The 23923-nt window shown below is 42.5% G+C and overlaps 2 protein-coding genes across 6 annotated transcripts; one reads left to right on the forward strand and one right to left on the reverse strand.

The window, feature by feature from the left end:
* Nucleotides 1-352: 352 nt before the first annotated feature.
* LOC120304470 (lysophospholipid acyltransferase 7-like) lies at nt 353-16005 on the reverse strand. Of its 4 annotated transcripts, none has more exons than XM_039335070.1 (9): nt 15749-16005; nt 13359-13425; nt 12252-12332; nt 10723-10852; nt 8112-8238; nt 7863-8019; nt 6226-6586; nt 2730-2912; nt 353-2270 (listed from the first exon to the last, which is right to left on the reverse strand). In XM_039335070.1, the coding sequence occupies exons 1-9, from the start codon at nt 15860-15862 to the stop codon at nt 1889-1891; spliced, it is 1602 nt and encodes a 533-aa protein (XP_039191004.1). In that variant the 5' UTR covers nt 15863-16005; the 3' UTR covers nt 353-1888. The 4 variants fall into 4 exon arrangements, with proteins under 4 accessions (XP_039191004.1, XP_039191003.1, XP_039191006.1 ...); XM_039335069.1 differs by having other exon boundaries at nt 2730-2915; XM_039335072.1 differs by lacking the exon at nt 15749-16005 and adding exons at nt 9208-9298; nt 10504-10562 and having other exon boundaries at nt 2730-2915; nt 12252-15714.
* Nucleotides 16006-16088: 83 nt separating this feature from the next.
* On the forward strand, nt 16089-23804 carry TSEN34 (tRNA splicing endonuclease subunit 34). Of its 2 annotated transcripts, none has more exons than XM_039335076.1 (5): nt 16089-16213; nt 18578-18834; nt 20233-20401; nt 21938-22192; nt 23014-23804. In XM_039335076.1, the coding sequence occupies exons 2-5, from the start codon at nt 18586-18588 to the stop codon at nt 23199-23201; spliced, it is 861 nt and encodes a 286-aa protein (XP_039191010.1). In that variant the 5' UTR covers nt 16089-16213; nt 18578-18585; the 3' UTR covers nt 23202-23804. The 2 variants fall into 2 exon arrangements, with proteins under 2 accessions (XP_039191010.1, XP_039191009.1); XM_039335075.1 differs by lacking the exon at nt 16089-16213 and adding an exon at nt 16253-16357.
* Nucleotides 23805-23923: the final 119 nt, after the last annotated feature.

Here is a 23923-nt window from a genome sequence, read left to right on the forward strand (position 1 = left end):
CAGCTTGATGAAGAAGTAATTCTGCTGGCTTTCAGGAGAAGGAAAGCTGAGCTGAGCAGGATGCAAGACCTGAGTGGGGTGGATTTGGTTTGAGCAAAACAAAAATTGCAATGCATATTTTTGATTTACTGAATGAGGCAGGAAAGTGTGATAGTTGAAAGAAACTGGAACTGCTATAGACATTTGAGATTGTTTCACATTACAGAGGATGGTTAGTTCTTTGGAAAGAAGAAGACACTTGAAATCCAATTCCTTGTAGTAAGGGACAGGAGACTACTCTTCTCATACTCAATGTGTATCTTCTGCTGCTTTGTTCAGGACTAGTAAGATGTAATGGTGCAAAAGAATAAAGTTTTTGTGTGTTTTTTTTCTTCTTTTATTTTCCAAGTACCTTCCAATAAAATACTTGCTTGGACCAAATAATGCAAACACAAGCAGGTTCATGTATAGTTTTCTCAAGACATAAACATATTACCTGAGTAATCATTTTTCTGATAGTTAATATATTTGTTTGTTTTCCAAACTGAAATCCACCCTTTTATACTCAGTGCATACATTTTAGGTCCCATAAGACACAGCCCTATATGCCCTAAAAAGTTTTATTTTTTTTTCAGCCCAAATATCATGGCTAAAAAAAAAATCAAACATGCATTTGTTCCTTATGCTCAACAGTATCATATTTAAATATGACAGTCTTTGTGTGCAACATCTGATTCCTTCACTTTTTCACCAGCCCACCTGTACCTACGCATTAGCAAACTAACCTTTGTGTTTCCGTCACTTTTATGTAACAGGTTCCAGCCCTGTAAAAATCTTCTTACATTCCAGAATCTCATCTCTTTGAGCAAAAGAGTCACCGATTCAAGATTCTGTGAGACCTAACACATTTTTGCACATCCTCACTGTACAAATGATCGAAAACATTAGGATGGAATTTTTTTTGGGGTTAAATCTTAGAGCCTGTATATAATTACCATATTTGAGTTGCCAAAATCTGGATGACCATTAGATGGGAGCTATCCTCTAGTGACCATCCTGATTTTTGCAGCTCAAATATGACAGCCTCCTTATCTACCCAAGGACAAAGTCCCAAATTCACCCTTTCAAGAAATCTCACTAAATGTCCAGATATTTATAACATTTAAAGAAAATAAAAACGACAATGAGAAACAAGGACCACTTAGTTACAGAATGCGTATTAAAATTTTCTACTAATTAAAGGACAGAGAAGTGTGATCCACCAGATGTTGTACAGCTATAGTATAAATTCCACTGCCTATAATATTGTTAAATTTGGCTGGAGTTCTTGGGAGTTATAGTTCCATAACAGCCAGTTGGGTGTAATTCCTTTACTTTATGCTATGAAATGGCTGAGATTTGGACATAAAAAAAAATGAAAAAACAACCCCCCCCCCCAAGACTAGAGAGGAGTCAGAAGTAAAATTTCCAAACTGTATGGAAATAGAGTGAGAGCCAGAAAGAAACCTAACAAAAGAGAGAGTCAGAACAGTATTTCTCAACCTCCACAACTTTAAGATGGACTTCAACTCCCAGAATTCCCCAGCCAGCATGTGAGTTAAAGTCCATACATCTTAAAATTGCTGAGGCTGAGAAACATTGGGTTAGAAGTTAAGATCTGGAGAAGTTTCTTCAGAATCCCCTGGTGCTGAGTAGAATAGCCTAGGTGGCAATATTTTTAGGATGTCCAAATCGCCTTGTCACAAAGCAGACCAAAAGTAGGGATTTCTGAGTTCAATCTCGGATTATTCCTTCAATCCCCACCTAGTCATGACATATCAAAATTAAACTTACACTGAGTCTTATTTGTTCCCTTAGCCTCCAGGGCCTATGATAGGATTCCTTGCTATGGCAACATCACTTTGCCTTCTCATTCCTGCTGCTGGGGGTTCTCTGAAGCACCCTGTTTGCCTTTTGGGGAGCCCCATTTCCTCTTGGCCCCCAACACTGTTCCCAGGATGAGGAAAACCACAGCTCCCACATGGATGCAGTAATAGACTGAGCTCCAATAGTGAATGGTATCCTCAAAGGTAAGCAACACAAAACCCATACACATGTAGTCATAAGCCCTCATCTTCAGAAACCACTGTATCCAGTCACCCCAAAGACGCCCCGACAGGGAGAGGTGCCTCAAGAATCCACTCTCCATGGCTCCCTCAGCTGCTAAGCAGAGCGGGATGGTAAGGAAGCTGAGGTAATACCCAGGGTGGATCCCATGCCAGTAGGCCGAGATAAGCATTGTCCAGGCACTCCTGAAAAGAAAAGAGCCTGGTAAGACATTTATTCATCCCCTCAAAGCAATCCAAGCACCCACCTATCCCCAAATCCTTCACATGCCTGCTGATCATTTCCAACTCTGCTATGGCTCTTATTAAATTTAGCTCAGTGTTTCCCAACCTACAGAAGTCTTGGACTTCAAGATCCCGGTCAATCTATGTTGGCTTGAGAACAATGGGAGCTGAAATCCCTATAGAGTCACCAAAGATGGGAAAGGGTGATGATGCAAGTGTTCACCGCGAGCCTTCAAAACAAGTAGCTCCTGTCCCAGAATCCTTGTTTCCACAAGATGATTTCTACAGCCTACTCTCATGCCAATCCAACTGACCGCACGCCTCCAAGTTCACCTTCAAGCCCAGCCTATCACTTCCTCTTCAAAGACTATTTCTTGCCCTCAACGACACTTTATTTGAATCCAATGCCACTTGACGCACCTCAGGACGTAGGAGTGGAACGGTGCGCTTTTGTAGATGTATTGTGCCAACCACCACTGGACAGTCATGTTCCAATAGCGCATGCCATCCTTTACTTTGACACAAAAATCTGCCCCGTGCGGATCAATGTTTTTGATAGTCTCATAATCATAGGCAACACTGGATGCTTCCCCGTCAGCTGATCTGCTTGCAAGAGAAGAGAAAACCAATTCTTTCATGCATTTTTCATGTCCAGAATTGCTCTAAAAATGTTCTCTGTATGGGGCTGACCTTAAAAATGTTGTTAACAGATGGAATCTGCTACTACCTTTCCAAATGAATCAATTCTGATTGGGATTATCATAGACCAATGTAGCTTTCCTCCTACCGTGTTCATTAATGGGATAACCTGCCATCTGTTTTGAACACCTTGTTTTTTGGAAGGGAGAATGGTATTGGCACAGACAAAACAAAAATCTGCAAATTTATATTCAGCTAGTTAGAATCACAGAGTTGAAGGGACCTTGAGGGGTCTTCAGGCAGGAGTCTCCATTTTTCATGGGGCGCTTAGCAACCGGTTGTAAGTGCAAACAGGTTGCCACACGTGGCTGAAATGTGGTAATGTGACCATGAGGGGATGGGCAAGTGGGTGCTGTGAAACATTTGACAACAGCCAGAAGTGTTTTACAGGCTGTCAAGCACCATTCTGAGACTGCCATAACTTCAAATGGTTGTTAAACGACTGGTCATAAATCAAGGACTACCTCTAGTGCAGGTGTCAAATTCAATTTCACTGAGGGCCACATCAGCATTGCGGCTGCCCTTGGGGGGCCGGGTGGGTGTGGCCAGGGTGGGCATGACCTAGTGGGTGGGCATGGATGATGTGGCCTACTGGGTGGGCGTGGCCAACTCTACATTGTTCGCGTCAAGGGTGCCTGTGGAGGCCTGGGCAGGAGTGGGACAGATCTGAGGTCTCTGGAAGGAGGTGGGACCGGGGCAAGCGCCAAGGCAGAATGCATTTCTTCCTTCCTCACAAAGGGTGACACCTCCCCAGCATGCACCCAGGGGGTGGGGCCAACACGGCAGGGGCTGGTTCCTCGCTGTTTCCAGACAGCCTTGTGGACCTAAGACTGAATGTGTTTCAGCATAGATGGCCACCACAAGATTGTACATTGGCTCCTGGCTGGCCTGGGCTAGGGCCAAGGCAGTGGGGGCCGTTTCCTCACTGTTTCCAGGATGGCTTCACGGGCCAGATGAAACTACTTCGTGGGCCGCATCCGGCCCCCGGGCCTTGTGTTTGACATGTCTGCTCTAGTGTCATGGAAAGGTTAGCTCTGTTAAACTGTGTTGTACTCTGTATTACTAATGAGTCTTTTGTTTGTGATCTTCAGAGTTCTTAAAAATAGTAAATGAAGATAGTTGTCTATGCAGGTAGTCCTTGAGTTATGATAATTGAGCCCAACATTTCTGTTGTTAAGACATTTCTTAAGTGGGTTTCGCCTCATTTTATGACCTTGCCACAGTTGTTAAGTGAATCACTGCAGTTAAGTGAATCTGGCTTTCCCCCTTGACTTTGCTTGTCAGAATGTTGCAAAAGGCGATCATGTGACCTTGAGATATAGCAATGGTCATAAGTATGAACCAGTTGCCAAACATCTGAATTTTGATCAATTGATCCTGGGGATGCTACAAAGATTGTAACTGTGGAAAATGGTGGTAAGTCACTTTTTTCAGTGCCATTGTAACTGAATTGTCACTAAACGAACAGGACTACCGTAGATATTTGGCAGTAGAACTTAGTTTTTACTTTTGGTATGGTCCCAAAGTAAATTTGCTAACCTAAAGCAAAGGGTGTTATTCCTGTGCAACATTGGATATAGCTTGTCAATATGTAGCAGTTTTCAGCAGAACTAACATGCAAACAACCAGTGCTATTTCATTTCTCTCTCACAAGGAGTTCAGATAATGGTTGTACAGGTAATCCCTGAATTGTGAATGTTCACAGTTATGCAATAAGTGCCCCCTAGTGCTTATGAGCAAGTCCTGGAATTACAAATGTTGCCACACCACGGCAGTTGTTCACCCTTATGAATGACCGCAGTGGCACTGCAACATTCCCCCTTGTTATTCCCTCCCTTCCCCCCTGCCCCGGGTCTCTTTTCTCTTGGCTCTTTTATGACTCGTGGCCTTCAACTCCCAGAATTCCTGAGCCAGTCCACGAGTCATAAAAGAGCCAAAGTTGCCTACCCCTGCCCTAGGCCTTCAATACTCACCCTGGGAAGAATAAGATCCTTCGCTTTCTTGGCTGCCCCAGGCCTTCAGTGAGTTCGCAGAGAACGGAAACCTAAAGTAATGCAAGATCACACAAGATCAGTGGTGCCAGATCTCATGCTACTGATCTTGCGTGATCTCATGGTACTTTAGGCTTCTGTTCTCTGCAACAGAGAACGGAACTGAAGCCTCCATGTGCCTCAGGAGGCCTGATTCAGGCATCAGAGGCCTTTTCCAGGTTGCTGCCATCCGGAAGTGAGGCCAGGGGACGCTTCATGCCTCCAGAGGTCCAATCCAGGCGTCGGAGGCCTTTTCCAAACTGCTGCCGCTCAGAAACAGGCCTCCGGAGGTACATGGAAGCATCCCCTGGCCTCAGATCTGGGTGGCAGTGGCCTTGAAAAGGCCTCCAACACCTGGATTGGGCCGCTAGAGGCACGTCCCCCAGCCTCAGATCCGGGTGGCAGCAGCCAAGAGGAGACGGATCTTTTCAAGGTGAGTCCGGCGGGGCAGGAAGAGAGGGGGAAACATGAGGTATCTTAGTGGGGCGGGGAGGCCTTGGGGGCCTGTTCCATCACTAGGCCCTCCATGTGCAGTTAATGAGCCACGCATTCACCCATGGATTCGATTAATGAATGCGTGGGCGAAAGCAGGGAGTAAATCCCATTCAAGGTACAAGAATTCTTGAGTTATGAATGGAATGAGTTTTGGAACAAACAGTATGTCCAGACAAGCCAAGGGCCAGGAATTAGACCAATGTTCTACTACAGGGACCTCAGGTAAGTTTCATGCAAGAATCAGAACTGAGTTTTAAGTCAGTTACAATCATATGAACCAGAAAGAGATCAGCATCCTGTGAGAAAAAATATATACCCCATTTCCATGCTATAATTAGTACACTTCTTATTTGAGAAGGAACTTCTCATGACTCTAAAATTGGTCTGTAGAACTCAAACACACGAAGGCCCAATTTGTACATGTTCAATGAAAAATAAAGAGAAGGTGGACATAAAGCCTCTGCAAAGATCAATGTGTCTGTTTCCTTTAAACTGTCCCAACTCCACAAATAAGGCGGAATATTTTAGCGTTGCTATATCTAAGGAATTGGTGGTGATTCTTTTGGTGAGAAGTGGCCCCAGGAAAGCACTTCTTATGAAGCCTGTGGTAACAATTCACTGTTATTAGTGCTGTGTGAAAACCAGAAGTATTTTAGAGAAGGCAGAGCCAAAGGAAGAGGTTCCTGACTTACCGACTTAAAGGCTCATATTCCACTGTAGGTCCCCCACCTGACCGAGATTTGGCAGTGACTGGATAGGCACCAAAAGCAGCAGCGATGCAGGCGCACTCGGCGCAAAGCCACGCAACATAGAAGCGCATCCGGAAGACGAAGAAGATGGGCACCATGTAGAAGATGCGAAAAGGGAGTCCTCTCTCGTAGAAGGCGTTGCTTCGGACGTAATCGAGGGGGAAGAAGTGGGAGACAATCAGGAAAAATATTCCAAAGATCGGGATCATTCTGGATCTGGAAAGCATCGGCCGCCAGCTAGGGATAACAGAAGGCTCAATCTGGCTCAACCAGTCATGATATGTACGATAGCGATAAAATGGGCCTGGGTACCAAAACAGAAAACAATGAAATATTAAGATCAAAGAGCAGAGGGAGAAGCATGCCTGAGGAAAAATAAAACAAGGCCAGAGAGAGCATCACACATACACAGTTGAATCACTTAAGACACTGTTTCCATACCCTGATTTCCTCTAGTTGTATTCACACTATTTCTCTTAATCCAAGGCCACTATAGGTAGTCCTCCACTTATGATCATAACTGGGGCCAGGATTTCTGTTGCTAAGCAAGGCAGTTCTTAGGTGAGTTATGTCCAATTTTATGTCCATTTTGCTGCGAATCACTGAACTTATTACATGAAACACAAGCTCATTAAGTAAATCTAGCTTACCCCATTGACTTTGCTTATGGAATGGAAGCCAGCTGAGGTTGGAAATAGCAATCACCTGACCCTGGGATGCTGCAACTACTATACACACATGCCCATTGCCCAGCACCTGAATTTTGATTCAAGTGACCATGGGAACACTGCAATGATCATAAATGCAAAGACCGGTCATAACTTTTTTCAGTGCCATTGTAATTTTGAATCATCGCTAAATGAACAATTGTTAACTCGAGAACTACCTGTAATTTAGTGGAGGGTTGTGAGATGTTATCCAACATGTTTTGGGGGCTTCTGTTTTGGATAGGCTTGCTGGGTTAAGGTTGTGTGTGATTTGGAAATACACAGGGATGTGCTAATTGCACAATTTTATGATTTCCTATAGATTCTGGCAAAAAAGCATAATGCCTGGTATCTTACTTTTTGTTGTAATTTCCTGTCTTCCTGTTTGCAGCAGCATTACATGATCATTTCTCATGCAATTCTCACAAAACAAAAAGGAGAAGCTGTAAAAGTGAAGTGTGTAGGCTAGTGGGAAGAATAGTTATTTCTGTCTGATCAGCAAGGTAGTTTCAAACACACTTCTGCAAAAAATACAAGAGGCCACATTTACACACAATGATCAGGCACAATACCAAGAGCAATAGGTGGCTGACGTGAGAAGCAGATGAGAAGGTAAAAGTGGAATGGGCTTTATTGTTTTCAACTTGTTCTGATCTCTTAACTACCTTTTCCTTTAAAAAGAAATTGTAACAATACAGAGTAGTTCGTTAGCCCAATATTTTCCCTTACTGATATTAATACATGTGGCGAGAAGATGCCAACATTTTAAAATGTCCACAAAACCACTGCTCATAAGACTGTGAAAGGGAAGATGCATCACAGGTGTTTATACCTGTAGACATATTACACTTCCTATTAGCCAGCTCACCTTACCTGTCATAAGCCCCACATAGCAGTAACAATAGCACAGTATCTCCACCAGCCCCGGTTTTTGGAGAACTGCACCAATCATCGGAGTTTTGGTAAAGGTTGTCACTTCCTGTTTCTTCGCCTGAATGAGTTCTTGTACCTCAATGGCTAAGCTCAGCAGCTGGGAGACAAAAATTCCAGAAAAAAAAGAACCTTAATTCCCCTTCAAGCTAAACACCCTTCCTTCCCATTATCCCAAGAATAGTCTGATACCTTAAGAGTGAGCAAAAGTTGCACAGCATTGGTGAATGGTGTTGGCTCTGGATAGTTGAAGTAAGTAACAGTGCGGAAAAAAAGTAAGTAGGAAAATGTCCATCCCAGTGTCAGGTGATGACAAGTCCTATTTTTTAAAAAAAGAGAAAAAAAGCAGAGAGGTTATCATTATTAATCCTTTTTTCTACACCAGTTTCAAAAGCACACATAGGTATCCTTGCATTGATTGTCCCACATAAACTAACCACTTTTCTAATCTACTGTTTCTCAACCTTAGCAACTTTTAAGATGCATGGACTGAAATTTTCAGAATTTTCCAGTCAACCTGCTGAGATCATGTGGCAAGTGGAAACCACGTGATCTGTTTCAGCCGAGATGATTTGAACAGACTGAATACAAGATTCTGCCCACTTGAGGGTATAGATAACCTTTAGAAACCAGAAATCCTAACATTAGAGGTGTCATAATGTGCTATGTTTGGTTTTGGTTTAGCATGGTCTGCGAAAATAGGGATCAGTTTTATGTAAACCAAAAAAGCATAGCTTACCACAATTAAGCAAATCATTGCTTAGCAGGATGTGTGAATTAGTCAAAACCTTAAGGAGCTGCATTTATGCAAGTTAAAAAGATCCAAGCAACATTTATTGCTCGTAAAGACATCATTAAAAACAGTTAAGGGAGAGAACTGTCTGACCAACAAGGCATCAAGAACATATGGTGAGAATATACAGAACAGCTGCATGCAGATAGCAAAGGAGCCCAGTCTCAGGATGACATGAAAAGAGATAGAACCGATCTTCCTTGAGAAAGAGAATATTTGGGCAATGATCCAACTGCCAAACAGAAGACTCCAGATTCTGACACTATCCCTGAGGAATTATTGAAATCTGCATCGCTCACCATCATTAGAGACCTGGGCCAGAAAATTTGGGAAATCAACACGTAGCCACAGGATTGGAAATAGTGAAATGTTCATTCCATTGACAAAAAGGGTGACTCTAAAGATTGCTCCAATTATGACACAATTGGTGTCATTGTTTGCATCAGAAAAATTTTGCTTAAAATTATACAGCAATGTCCAGCAGAAGGTAATTACCAGTTGTCCAAGCCGGCTTTCAAAGTGGTCATGACACCCATGACCATATTGCAGATCTGCACTGGATCATGGAAAAATCTTGTGAATATCACTGTAACACAAATCAGGAAGCCACTGTGTGAATACCATATGGAGACACCAATTGGTTTAAGATAGAGAAAGAAGTGCAACAATACTGCATTCCCTTCCCTTTCTTATTCAACCTGTTTGCCAAAATTATGAGAAAGTTAAACCCTGAAGAATCAAAAATTGGGGTAAAGATTTGGTGGAAGTAACATCAACAATCTTCAATATGCTGACAATACAACTTTCCTCTCAGAAACCAAAGGAGGTCTGGAACACCTGATCCAGAAAATCAAAGAAGAAAGTAAGAATTTTCTGAACATCAAAAAGACCAAGCTCATAACCATTGCAAGGGAAACATCCAAATAGAAATTGATGATGAAGATAGAAAGTGTGGAAAAAATTCACTTCCCTTGGACCGCAGATAGCTCAAAGCGATGAATGCAGTGCAGAAATAAAATGTTAGATTGCACTGGGTTGCACAGCAATGATGAACATGGGCTGATTATGGAAAAACAAGGACATTAGCCTGGAAACCAAATGTAGATTAGTTCACTCTATTTTGTTCCCGATATGGTTGTGAAAATTGGACTTTAAAATAGCAAGACAGGAAGAAAATCAATTCAATGAGCTGTGGCTCCTGTGTATTCCTTGGAAAGCAAAGGTGACTAACAAATACTGGAGGGCACAACACCAGACATATTACTAGAAGTCTCACTTACTTTGACCATGTCATGTAGAGGAATTTACTGGAGAAAGCAATTACCATATTTTTCCATCTATAAGATGCACCCATGTATAAGACACTCTCTGCGCCGATCAGCTGTTCGGTGGAGTGCCAAACAGCTGAGCTGGCAAATCTGCAAGTTCCACCAGCAGAAGATCTTTCCCCCTCCCCCCCATTAGTGGTAAGACCACAGGGGCTTGACACTTGCATCAGGCTGCATGGAACCACACAGGCATGCCCTGGGCTGCGGAGGTTACCATTATTTTTCTGTGTATAAGATGCACCTGATTTTTGAAGAGGGTGTTTGCACGAAAAAATAGCATCTTATACACGGAAAAATACGGTATGCTTGGAAAAGTTAGCGAAACCAGGCCATCGAAGAACATGATGGCTGGACACCATCAAAGCTGACACCAGCCAAAGCATAGAAAACCTCAAAGAAATAGTGCAAGATCAGAAGATGTGCAGAGACCCGGCCCCTAGAATCAACAAGAGTTGGACTCAACTGGAGAACATCATCATCCGCTGAGGGTCTTTCTCCAAAATCTGGAACATGCCTACCTACCTACACACAGAGAGAGAAAGAGAGAGAGAGAGAGGGAGAGAGAGTTGGATTTTAGGAAAATTAGGAAAGTTATAATCCCGTCTTTGCTTTTTAAACTCAGAGCATTTCTCTGCATCTGTCAGACCATCTTACAGCCACCATATTTGTTAGGTCACTTTACCTTGGTGAGATATTGATAATGAGCCACGTCCCCAGGATGGTGATAAGAGAGTGAAGGATGTGGATCTGGCAAGTCACCAGGATAAGGGCAAGTCCTACAAAAGCTGCCCCATATTTTTTGGTCTTTGAACCTATTAAACAAAGAAAGGAACACATTTTTCCATCGTCTAAAGATGTACACCCTGAACTGTGAGTTTGAGGCATACTTTATTTGCTTGCTTGAATATACAACCTATCCAGCTCCACAGTTTCTAAGAACCTACATCCAAATAAAACTTATAAAATTGCCTATGGAGATTTGCAATCAGCCAGGTCACGATTGTCCCAAAGATGCTTTTTCCAAAAGATAAAACGGGACTTTCTTAAGTTTTTCCTTTAAAAACATTTCGCTTCTCATCCAAGAACCTTCTTGGATCACGGCAAATAGCCAGGAATGTACAACCGTAATGGAATCTGCCCATTACGGTTGCCAGTCACGATGGTTGTAAAGCAGATCACCTATGTGACAGACCTGATTTTATAACCACTTTGGCAGCATTTGTTAAGTGAATGCAACAGTTGTAAAGCAAACCAATTGTTCACTGTGGATCGTTTTTGCCAAAATCTGGAAATTTCAGTTTTCAGCAACACTATCATAAAATGCAGTCCCTTGTGACAACGGAATGCTGCAAAAGGCTTTAAATGTGAGTCAGCTGCTGAGTGCCCATGGGAAGGGGCCCTGCGGCTGTTAAAAGTTTGGAACCAGGTCATAACTACTCCTGGGGAAGTCTATCATAACTTGGAACAGTTGCTAAGCCACTGGTCATAAATCAAGAACTACCTGTAATATGCAGATCCCATGTATTGTTATTTCTCACCATCCCCATTTAAAAGGATTGACAACAGCTCCATTTCACATCCCGTCTTCTCAGAGTTCCTTTGGATATGCACTTCATACAACTTGTTTGCTCAAACCAGGAAGCCCTTTAGGGAGTTGAGTTAAAGGCAAGGCCTTCTGACATGAATCCCAGGACAGTTTCTTATGAGGTACTGTTCTGATCCAAACAAGAGATTTGCTTTATTCCTGTTTGTCACAGATTAACTCCAAAGACAGATTAATATTCAGATTATTTATTCTTCAGGAATCTCTAAATAATAACTCACAGTTAAGAAGAGTTCTTCTAAGGCACATATCATAATCTGTCCAATCTTGTGGTGTAAAAAATTAAAGGTAGATTCACCCCATGTTCATTGGAGCAAAGGGTCCTGTGTCTGTACTACACAAAACTTTACATGCTGGCCTGTTGCCAGGAAATCCTGTCATAAAACATTGAAGTCCCTCCCAATGGCTAATTAAGACATAGAACTGACCAATTAGGACACAGATATAATCATGTAACAACTAAACTACATTTCCCAGAAGCCATCTCTTAAGGAGACAGCATTTAACCCCTTAAATGCTACTTATATAAGCTCTGACCAGATGGTTATATACATATTGGTCCAGCACAGGTACCTAGCAGCATTTCCTTCTTCAGGTTTCACACTTACCCACTTTCTTGAAGAGGAAGCCAACAGGTATAGAGATGAGAAGGACTGCCAAGTAGACAATTTCATCAGGTGACATTGTAGCTGGCAAGAAATACAGAATTAGGTCAATCTGCATGGATCAATGGAAGAAATATTGGAAATATGGAGCACAGGGCAGTGACACCAGCTCTGCACTTGAATTTTGAGAAAGAAGGGATATAACGGGAAAAATAGGAAGTGATTTTGTGATTTTTTTGATTGCCTATACACATGTATGGAAAAGTAAAGCAGGTAGATCAGACCACCTGAGGTTGAGAACTTGATGACAGGGAAAAGGGAATATTATTTTGATACAAGAGATTAATAACAGATTTAAAAAGCAGTACTGGCCCAACACGTATTTTCAGCAAATGTGTGGTTAACTTAGAGAATCAGTTTTGTCTGATTAAAGCACCAGGCGACTGCGAGTTCTAGTTCTGACTTAGCCAAGAAAGCCAGCTGCGTGACTTTGGGCCAGTCGCTCTTTTGCTCTTTCTCTCAGACCACAACATCAGGCTTTGGCAACAAGCCGATTGGTCAATTACTTTCATAACCAAGTTGATCAACACTTGGTTGATCCAAAATAAGCAGACCTGGCACTTGTGAGGAAACACTATGAAGTAAAAATAAAAATGTGTGGTTAATTTAATTTGCACTGTGAGATAAGGTAATTATTTACCTACGTAGTCATAAAGACTAAGTAAGTTGAGCAAGGCTACTAAAGCTTCATTCAAACTGAGGCCTCTTCCGAGACAATCCTTCACTTCTCACTGTAGCCTACAGCCCTCAGGCTATCTAAATATTAATCAGGACTCATCATCCTTTTGGAATCAATTAAAGTAAACCAGTTGTTGCCAACTTGCTCTGTGAGAGAGGCAAGACTATCAATCTTAAGCAGAATCAATAGCAAATATCACAATCCCAACTGAGAAAGACTAAGACAAATCAATCAAGACTCAAATGCTGATTGGTTGTCTCTCCCCCCCCCCATCCACCTCTGATGCTCAGATCAGCAATGAAATCTGGCAATGCTTCTTTTTATCACTTCATCTCCAGGCTTGCAAAAATACAACATCTCCTCTTACATACTTCTGTCTGCTTGGAAATCACTTGGGGTGGTTTTCAGCAATGAATCAGCAGGGTAGGGTAATAAATTCTGTAATAATAAGGAAAGGGAATAAGGCATGCCACCAAGAGACATATGTGCTTTTTGAAATTAGCTTGAAGCATACTTTTGCCAAGACTGATCTTGTTGTATTAAATAGAAAAGGACAACTTAAGGGTGTTAAGAAGAAACATTTCTATTAGTCTTGGACATCTTACTTCTCAGGACTGTTGAAAACATATTTCAGGAATAAACTGCAGAAAAGTGGAAAAGGAGAGAGCAGCTAAAAAAAAAAGGAACACATCCTTAAGACCACACTATCAGATGTACCGGTAGCAGCAGCAGAGGATACTGAATGTTAAGAGTCAGGAAGAATTCAAGAGAGCAAGAATGAGCAACATTTCCTCTCTTTTTTTTGAAATCCTTAAAAATGTGGATTTCCTGCATAACTGCATTCTGAGCTGGTCTACAAAAATCTTTGTTTCTCAGTAGTGGAAAGTGATCACATCCTTTTGGTGGGAGGGGGAGGTTGCAATATATTTTATTAAAAGTTTTACAAAGAATATAAAAACCAAAACTAATAAAGAATAAAAGTAGTAAAGAAAGGAAGAAAAAAGAAAAAATGAAAAAGGAATAAAAAGAAATAAAGCTTCTGATTTCTTTTGCAGCAAATAAGTACAATTACAAAATAACCCTTTACTTTAAGATTACAAAAAAACAAGCTCTTTCCTATTTATTAGGATTACACCCTTGTGCATGCTCTTGCACAAGCCACTCCACTTCTACATTCAGCCTGCTTTTTCCCAGCTGTAACTTATGAACATCTGTCTTCCCAAACTTTTGCTTCTCTCCCCACAGGTCAGACTCCTTTGTGTTAAAAGGGTGCCACTGAATGTACCCAAGTGGCCAGATCAGAGTTCCAGAGAAACCAAGTTACCTTCCACTTATTTCTACCCTTCTCCAACTAGATAACAGTTCGGATGAAGGAAAGTCCAGAGGATCCAACACCCTCTTGTGAGTCACTCAAACAGATTTTATACACACCCCTTTCTCCAGCTGGCTCTGAAGAACTCATTTAATGTACAAAAAACAAACAAAAAAAAAAAACAAAAACCCAAGCAAGGAAGAAGGGGGAAGTGCCCTGTACAGGCAAAGAAAACAAATTGTATATAGATAGAGGCTTTGTAATGCAAGAAAAATGCAAGTTATGGGCCCAGAGGTTAAAGGAAAATATTGAGTTTGCGTTGCCAAAGATGATATTGAAATTCAGTGAGAATTTCCTCTTCAGGTTAAATAGCCACAGAACTTGGAGGAATGGTAGAAGCGTATTTAATAACAGGTCAAGCAAAACACTTCAGGGAAATTTTGTGCAATCATATAAATTTCCAAAAGAAATAAAGGTATAGTTTTTATGTCAAAGGCAACTCAGTAAAAATAAGTACAGTATAATTTAAGGCCTGTCAAATTCTTCCTTGCCTGTTTCAGTCCACTCAGAAGGTGCTCCGGGTCTCAGATTTATGCCTCTGAGGAGGGAGATGTAGAACACATTTTTTCCACAGTACAATAACTCAGTAACATTGGAGGAAAGGGCAAATCTTAGAAAATAATTTCTGAAACAAAATCTTTGATAGCCTGAAGTTACTCTCAGGGGTTAAGGGGTTCTGTTTACTTATTTATATCCTGCCTTTATTATTTTTATAAATAATTCAAGGGGATATAAACATGCCCAATAATCTTTATTTATATCCTGACTTTATTATTTTTTTTATAAACAGCTTAAGGGGGTAAACATGTCCAATAATCTTTCTACCTCCTATTTTCCCCACAACTGTGAGGTGGGCTGGGCTGGGCTGAGAGAGAGTGCCCCAAAGTCACTCAGTCACCATTTTTGCCTACGGTGGGGACTAGAATTTAGAATCTCCTGGTTTCTAAAAATCTAAAATTCGAGATTTAGATAACCTAGAAATCTCGTTTGGTCCTTAAGTAACCAAATTTATATCTCGAATTACATAAAAACGCTTAACGCAGTTGTCTGAGCTCTATAAAAATACTAACTGCTCTTCAACAGTTGTCCTACACATTTTCAAGGCAAGCACTTCTAGACTAGCTTCCCGCCTCTATCCGGCACCCGCCTGTTGCCCTGGATTGCAACATTGGCTGGGGACGAAGGGCATCGTAATCCATCTCATTTGGAGGATGCCGGGAACTTGGAAGGAGCCTGCTTAAATTAATCCGGGGTTGCAAACCCTCGCCTAGAATTTAGGGCCCCCATACCATCCCCGTCCCCAGCGTTAATCCTCCGGGGTACTTTCCACTCCACCCCGATTCCCCCCGTCCCTTCCTTAAATCTCCCCGTCCCACGCGAGTAACTCACCCTGGGCAAGGGAGCCCTCTCCGCCACGCGCGAGTTGTCCCAAAGGGAGGGTGGCGTGGGGGCACTTTGCAGGGCGGGCAAAAGAGGCCGGAGGGTCTCAACTTCGTGCAACATGCAAGGCGAGGACGAGCAGAGCGAGACCCGCCTCCCCGGCTGGGATCCACACGCTTTGATTGGGGATCTCCCGCTTGCCTGCGCGCCTCCTGGTTTCCTGTCTCTCGCGCAATCGCTTCCTTTACAAAAGCGAGCGTCTCTCTCTCTCTCTCTCTCTCTCTCTCTCTCTCTCTCGAGCGTGTCTGGAAGCGAGTGGCTCTTGCGTTTTTTTTCTCTATCTAACCCCCCCGCAGTTCTCCTTTTCGTCCGCTCCCTCCTTTGCCTCGCGGAAACCAGCCGGTGGCCTTTGCTTGCCTTGCGTATTGGTTCGGGGAGCCGTCCTTCCCAGCCGCTCAGCCGGTGGCTTAAAAGGTGATTGGTGGATTTCTGTAGCTCCGCGGGGGCGGGAGTCGGAGAGGGCCGGGCTGTGCGGTCTGCAAGACACGCGGGACGCTTGCGCTATCGGGGCAGAAGGGGCTTGAAAGTAACGGGAAGAGAGAGGGGCGCCTGGCTACGGTGAGCATCTTTTCTTGGGGGAAGAAAAAAAGGCGCAAATCCGAAAGAGGCGCACAAAGGGGGGGGGAACTATATTTATAACTTCGCTTTACAAAGGAGAATTCAAGAGCAAAACCAACAAGAAAAAATTTACAAAACGCATATTCTAATACAAGTATCTGAACTGGGAGCCAACTTGGTTTAGAGCAGTGGTTCTCAACCTTTTTAATGCCGCGACCCCCAACCGGTCGTAAGTTGAGGACTACTCAACCAGTCGTAAGTCGAGGACTACTCAACTGGTGCAGGACCGTTTGCAGAATGGGACTTTTGGCGGGCTCAGCAGGGCAGAGACAGCCTGGACAATTCCTATTGGCTTTGAAAGCCAATAGAATTAGACTCTATTCAAGAGAGTCTATTCTATTGGCTTTCAAAAGCCAATAGAATAAAAGGGAGTAGCACAGCTAAGGAAAAGGGGGAAAAAATGGCGGACTGCGTTGTTTGGCGACCCTCGTGAAATGGTCGTTCAACCCCAAATGGGGTCCCGACCCACAGGTTGAGAACCACTGGTTTAGAGGTTAAGGCTAGAAACCCGGAGACTATGACCCAAAGGTGCTTTTCTCAAGAGGTAGCTGGATTTTCTTCAGAAGCTAAAGAAACTTCTTGGATGAGAAGCGAAACGTCTTCAAAGGAAAAATAAAGAAAGTCCAGTTGCCTCTTGAAAAAGAACCTTTGGGACAACCATGACCTGGATGACTGGGAATCTCTGTAAATATCAGGAGACTATGAATTCTTATAGTTTTGCCTTAGGCACAAAAACAGGTGGGGTGACTTTGGGCCAGTCTCTCTTTCAGCCCAACCCACCTCTCAAGGTTGTTGTGAGGAAAGTAGGAGGAGAAAAGAATATTGGATATGTTCACTGCTATGAGTTATTTATAAAAAAATAAAGGTGGGATACAAATAAAGCATAAGCTATACAATTATTAGAAGCAAGTATCGGACAGGATTGCTTCTGTCAAACTGTTCATTTGTATAGTAAAAGTGAAAGTTCTAAAATAAAGGACCAATGTGAGTTTCTGAAATAAAGGACTATCTTTTATAGGTAGTCCTTGATTTACAACCATTTGTTTAGTGACTGTTCTAAATTACAGTGCCATTGAAAAAAGTCACTTATGACTGTTTTTCATACAACTGTTGCCGCATCCCGATGGTCACATGATGGTCACATATTCAGATGCTTGGCAACTGACTCATGAAGGTTGCAGTGTCCTGGGGTCATATGATCACCTTTTGTCAGTCCTCTGACAAGCTAAGTCAATGGGGAAGTGAGATTCACTTAACAACCATGTTACTAACTTAACAGCTGCAATTATTCACTTAACAACTATGGCAAGAAAGGTTGTAAAATGGGGCAAAACTCACTATTGCTGTCTTGCTTAGCAATAGAAATCTAAGTTTAGGATTGGAGCTGGAACTGGAGGAACTAAGGCTCTGAGGTAACTTTTAACCCAATCTGATGCATTTTGTGTGGGTTAGATTTTTGAAGGGCGACAGGATGGTTAAAGCTCTTCCTGTGATGGAAAACGACAGGATGCCCTGTATGTTTAGTAGAGTCTGCTAAAGTCCCAGCTAAGATGGATTTGATGCAGGGATTAATTGAATGATTTTGTAAAATGACTATCAAGCAATATAGGCACAATCTTAACAAACAGGTAATCAGAAGCCAGGCCCCGACATTTGGTAGCTTCTACTTTCAGGTAAATGTGCAAATTGGGACAATTTAGCTGCAGACACTTCTCCTTTTCTTCCTCCTCCTCCTTCATCTGTTAAGAGGTTAGCATGCAACCAAGCCATCTGGTGCATCCCCCATCCATAAGACTGTTACCTGTGGTTTCCTCTTAGCTCTCAGTAGAACGTGTGGACTCCTTTTGAAATATCTATTGCCTATTTCTCAGAAAAGAACTTTTGACAAGGCAGCTCTGAGAACAACTAACTCCAGTCTATTCAGCTAAGCCTAACCCAGATTGAAGGGCTCCTTAATAAAAGTCTCAAGATCTGCAGTGGCCACTGGTAGCCTCATTAGTGAGCTTTCTAGTGAAAAGGAAAACGAGAGCCTTGTTTGTGTTAAAAACCACCCTTTGGTTGTAAGCTTACTAGGAAATCCCAGGAATAGCTGAGCCTTCCACCTTCCATATCAAAAATACCTGAATAGCTTGTTACTTCAATCCTCTTCTGATGTTGCAGGCTCAGGCATGATCCGAATCTACCTCTTAGAGGGAAAGGCATTTGTGTGGAACTACGCAGATGCACGGCAAATCCGAGAGGAACATCGCATTGTCGGCGTACTGGTGGGGGCATTGCCTCGGAAGCCACGGCAGAACGTGAGGCTTGGGCTGCCCTTGGAATTGCTTCCCGAAGAGGCTCGGCTGTTATTGGAAAAGGGATTGGCAACCCTGGTTAGGAGCCCGACCTCTCAGTCCCTTGGCGATGGGAAGAACCAGGTAATGTTTAACTCACTTTTGACTTAGAAGTGAAGGATAAACTCCCCAGTTCCCAAACTTTGCAAAGTGCAGAGATCAATCATCTACATCAGGGCTTCTCGAACTTGGCCACTTTAAGACTTGTAGACTTCAACTCCCTGGCTGGGGAATTCTGGGAGTTGAAGTCCACAAGTCTTAAAGTGGCCAAATTTAAGGACATTCCTCTATTGGTAGGCTTTGACTTACAACCACAACTGAGCCCAAAATATCCATTGTTAAGCAAGGTGGTTGTTATGTGAGCTGCACCCGGTGGTATGATCTTTTTTTGCCATAGTTGTTAAATGAATCACAGCAGTTATTAAGTGAATCACCATAGTCATTAAGTAAATCTGGCGGTCTCACTTTGACTTTGCTTGTTGAAAGGTGACTGGGAAGGTCACAAATGGCGATCACATGATCCCAGGATGCTACAACTGTCATAAATACATGCCAGTTGCCAAGCACCCAGATTTGATCACATGACCGTGGGACTCTGTGACAGTCACAAGTTCGAGAACCAGTTGTAAGTCAATTTTTTCAGTGCTGCTGTAACTTCGAATGGTCACTAAAGAAAGGGTTGTAATTCGAAGACTATTGGTAATTTCTTCCAGCAACGAAATTACGACGTAGTATCAGCTTTTTTTCAACAGCCAGTTATCCCTTTTTTCTGTCCCTTCCTCCCCAGCTGTGCAATAAAGCAAAATAAGCTCAGACATCAGTGTAATATCACAGCTGGAATATCCAAGAAGTTAGCACCAGTTTTATGTTTTATAGTTTCTCTTCCTGACCTATTTGTGCAGCAGAATTAAGTACTAATGGTGAGTGCCATTTCAAACTGCCAATAGGAGCTATCCAAAATTTTGTGTTTGGGGGGGAAAAAAAAAGCTAGTAAAAATTCCAAAGCAATTTCAATAGATCCATTTGTTTTATGTTACTTTTCAGCTGGCAGTGAATGTTTCCATGTATGATCCAGAGCAGAGGTCCCCAACCTTTTAGGCACCAGGGACCGGTTCCGTGGAGAGAGATTTTTCCACGGACCGGAGGGTGCGTAGTTTTGTGTGCTGCCTGCATCCCGCAGATGGAGCTTTGCTTGCTTGTGCGGCCCAATTGCTGGCATGCTGCGGACCGGTAGTGGACCACAGACCGGAGGTTGGGGACCCCTGATCCAGAAGGTGTATGTGTGTATAAAGAAGTACCTCATTTTGCTGCAAATAAGACAAGGTTTATTTTAGAGAACTGACTTGGATTATTCCAGAGCTCAGAGAAAGGAATAATGCTTGTCAATCATGTCCCCTTCCAGTAATACTAATCAGCATGGCCAACCTGACTGCAAGGTTGCTTATGTTGACCACACTGAGTTTGCTGTTTTTGTATCTTCAGGACATCTTATGCCCAGAGAAAGCAGTTGCCTATGAGAAAGAGCTAGAGGAGAACTACCAGGAGCAGCTGAGGCTCTCTGCAGAACAGAAGAAAACCATATTGGAGTCTCTTGCAGACCATATAACCCAGGGCCGAGCAAAGAAATGGCAACAGAAAGGAGAAGGAGAAGGTGAGCTAATGTGTATATTTGGTTATTGTGACGTTTCATTTGGTTAGGAACCCTGAAATCCCATAAAACCATTGGACAGGTTGGACAATTTTTTCATTGTTAAGTGAAGTTGGTGCTTAAGCAGAATAGAATGTCACTAATGAAGACGAATATACGTGACCCAGGATAATGTTGCAGGATCCAATCTGGATCGGTCACTGAGACCCGAAGGTTTTGCCTTCTGACCTTTCAGACTTGTGCTGGAGCCCATCTTCAGGGAACTTCTCTCTAGCGTAGTGTCTGTTCTCTAACAAACTTTGCTAGAAGAAGATCCCCAAGGATCGGCTCCAGCTGGAGTCTAAAACTCACAAGACAAAACCTCTGGTCTCGGTGACCGATCCAGATTAGATCCTGCAGACTAGGATGTCCCAAGAATTCTGCCTACATATTGTTAGAGCGAGCAGAATCTTATTGTGTCAGTAAACAGTGGTCTATATTAAACGGTGGTTTATTTTATACTATGTACAATATACATACACGTGCTAATACAGCAGGATCCAACCAACCAGTTAATAGCAGGAAACGGAAGAGAGAGAATGCATCAGCAGAGCCTTCCCTTTATACAAAAGCTCTTAAAGAGACACAGACCCTGCTGAGTCATTCCCATTATTCCATCTTAAATCTTACATTACATAAGCTGGTTAGCTGTTAAATCAATACCTTGACACATATTTCTGCTTCCAAATTATCCTCCTGACAGCTCTTAGCATTATGAGCTGCTTGATATAATATTCACACCCAGGAGCATCTTTTGACCCATCACAGCAGTAGATCTAAGATTAGATTTAGCCATTGATATTTACTACTTATTAGCATCATAGAACCTCTTGCTCTACAGTTCTGCCCATGCTTTCTCCTATTTGATGTCACTGTTGCTAGCCTTGAATTTACAGTGGCAGAGAGCTGGGCATATGAAGTGGAATTTTATTTATGACGAAAGTGACACAATTCTTATTTTTCAATATTTGATTGAACAAAAATTACAGTCTACTAGTTACAACCATAATAGAGATTGCTCATCACAGTCATAGTGTGGTTGTTTGTGATGGTCATTAAGCAAACACCAGGGTCATTAAGCAAACCAGTGGTTTGCTGTGGACATGATTTTGCTGAAAATTGGAAGTAAATGTCAATTCTTGGCAAAACTGTTGTAAAATGAAGTCACATCACCCTGGGACACCGCAAATGTGGCCTGGTTGTTGAACATTCAAAAGTGTGGTCATGTGACGGGGCATCCATTGAAACTTTCAATCCGGGTCGTAAGTATCTCCCAGGTAGGTCTGTTAGAACATCAAACGGTTGCTAAGCTATTGGTTGTAAGTTGAGGACTACCTGTATGCAGAGGAAAATATAACTGTAGAAATTTGAGGAACTTTGGATCAGCTGAATCCTGAGGAAAGTTATTTTTTGTAAACCCTATTGTGTCTGTGAGGGAATCTGTTCATTTACTAAAGACGTTCAAATGAAAAATTAGACTACCTCTTCTTCCTTTCTTAGATCCCCTTGTACAGCCTGCAGAGTCTGGTTCCTGTTTTGTGTTTCCCCGAGAATCAATGATGATCCAGCTCCCCACTGAACGGACTCAGATAACTCAAGAAGAAAAAGTAGACTGGCACGTAGCATCTCAGCTCTGGCCTTATGCTGGTCAAGAGCTTCACGAGATGCGCTACCGCATTTTCCAGGACCTCTGGGAACGAGGTTATTATGTCACAACTGGGAGCAAATTTGGAGGTGACTTCCTCGTTTATCCAGGTGAAGGCAAATTTCTCAACAAATTTTACAAGAATGTTTGCATTTGTGGAAACAGTATTGAAGAGTATTCACTCTTCAAGTGACGAATGTTGGTTTAAACTTTTTATCTGTGAGGAAAGGAAGTCAGATATAGCTAAACAGGTGTCCCTTCATTGTTGTCTCTGGCGCAAGTGTGAAGCCACAATACCCTTGGCTCGCCAACCTTTTAAGCTATAAATCATGGTTCATGGTACACGGATTATAAACCAGAATATGCTACGCCAGAGCTACATTATGGCTTATTACAATGTTGCTGTCATTCTGTATATGAATTGTACAGATAGGAAAAGTAAAAAGGATATTGGAGTGGGAATGGGGGCTTCACAAACATGGAATGAAATAAGACCTCCTCAAAGACTGTTACAATCCATTTTCCTGAATTTGATATTCTCCAGATGTCCGAGACTTTATAATCTAGCAGACAAGATGCCAAATAAAGGCATTCATAATAGGTGATTCCTCAAAGCTCATGTATTAAGGAATATCTGCCTCCTTTTTTCATTAATTTAACTATCTCTGGATATTAAAAGTTATCTATTTAACTGCCCCTATTTCAGGACATTTTAAAAGTGTGTTTGCACATCCAGATTATGAAGAGTTCCTCAACAAACTGCTCCAGCTATTTTCCGGCAGGGCAAATAGCGATTAAGAAAATTGTTTGCTTTTCTATTAATGACATATGTAACGCAAGATTTCTTCCATACTAATGAGCCAGTGTTGAGGAGACCATGGTGAGACCAGCCTTCTTGCTTTCCTAACTCTTCCCGCTCCTCTTTTGATAGGTGATCCCATGAGGTTCCATGCCCATTACATTGCGCTCTGTTTTTCCAGAGATGTACCTATCTCTCTGTGTGACATCATCAGTGCTGGACGCCTTGGCACCAACGTCAAGAAGACTGTCTTGCTCTGTTCAGTGGACCAGGAGGGGACTATAGCATATACATCCCTACAGTGGAGCGGGATGCAGTGAGAGAGAAAAGGCTTGGATCTTAAGATTGCCATTTCCAACAGTGATGAGGTCTGGAATTATTAAGATATGCTTTGACAACTGTTGTCACCTATTCTTTGTCTTCCAGAGCAAAGTGCCCTCCTAATACCTTGGATTATAATTGCTGCAATCTCTTGACCCATATTACTTGGCGCTGAAGCCCGCAAGAGCTGTATATCTATATTCAGGGGCAGTTGTTCCAAGTTGATGGCTGTAGAGTCATCGTTCATGACTCCTGCTGTTGGGAATGAGGAGAACACATTCCCAGGGCAGTAGCTAGAAAGGCTGCTCTTAGGTTAGATAGCACTGCTGCCAGCAACATAAAAGACATTTGGTCTTTTTCAAGTGTATCTTTGTATTTCAGACAGAAAGAGAAAAGGATTGTGCTGCAAGAAGCACAAGCTTGGAATCTGATGACTAAGCGGAGGATGGAAAATAACACAAAAGCCAGCATTTACCCTCTATAGCAGGGGTAGGCAACCTTGGCTCTTTTATGACTCGTGGACTTCAACTCCCAGAATTCCTGAGCCAGCATGGCTCAGTATGGAAACCTCCCTTTCTCCTCAGCATGGCTGGCTTAGGAATTCTGGGAGTTGAAGTCCACAAGTCATAAAAGAACCAAGGTTGCCTACCCCTGCTGTATACCAATGTTTCTCAAATGGGAATTCTGGGAGTTGAAGTCTACACATCTTAAAGTTGCCCAG

Source organism: Crotalus tigris, unplaced genomic scaffold (assembly GCF_016545835.1).
Source record: "Crotalus tigris isolate CLP2741 ecotype Arizona unplaced genomic scaffold, ASM1654583v1 scf7180000017639.5415321, whole genome shotgun sequence".
Lineage (NCBI taxonomy): Eukaryota > Metazoa > Chordata > Lepidosauria > Squamata > Viperidae > Crotalus > Crotalus tigris.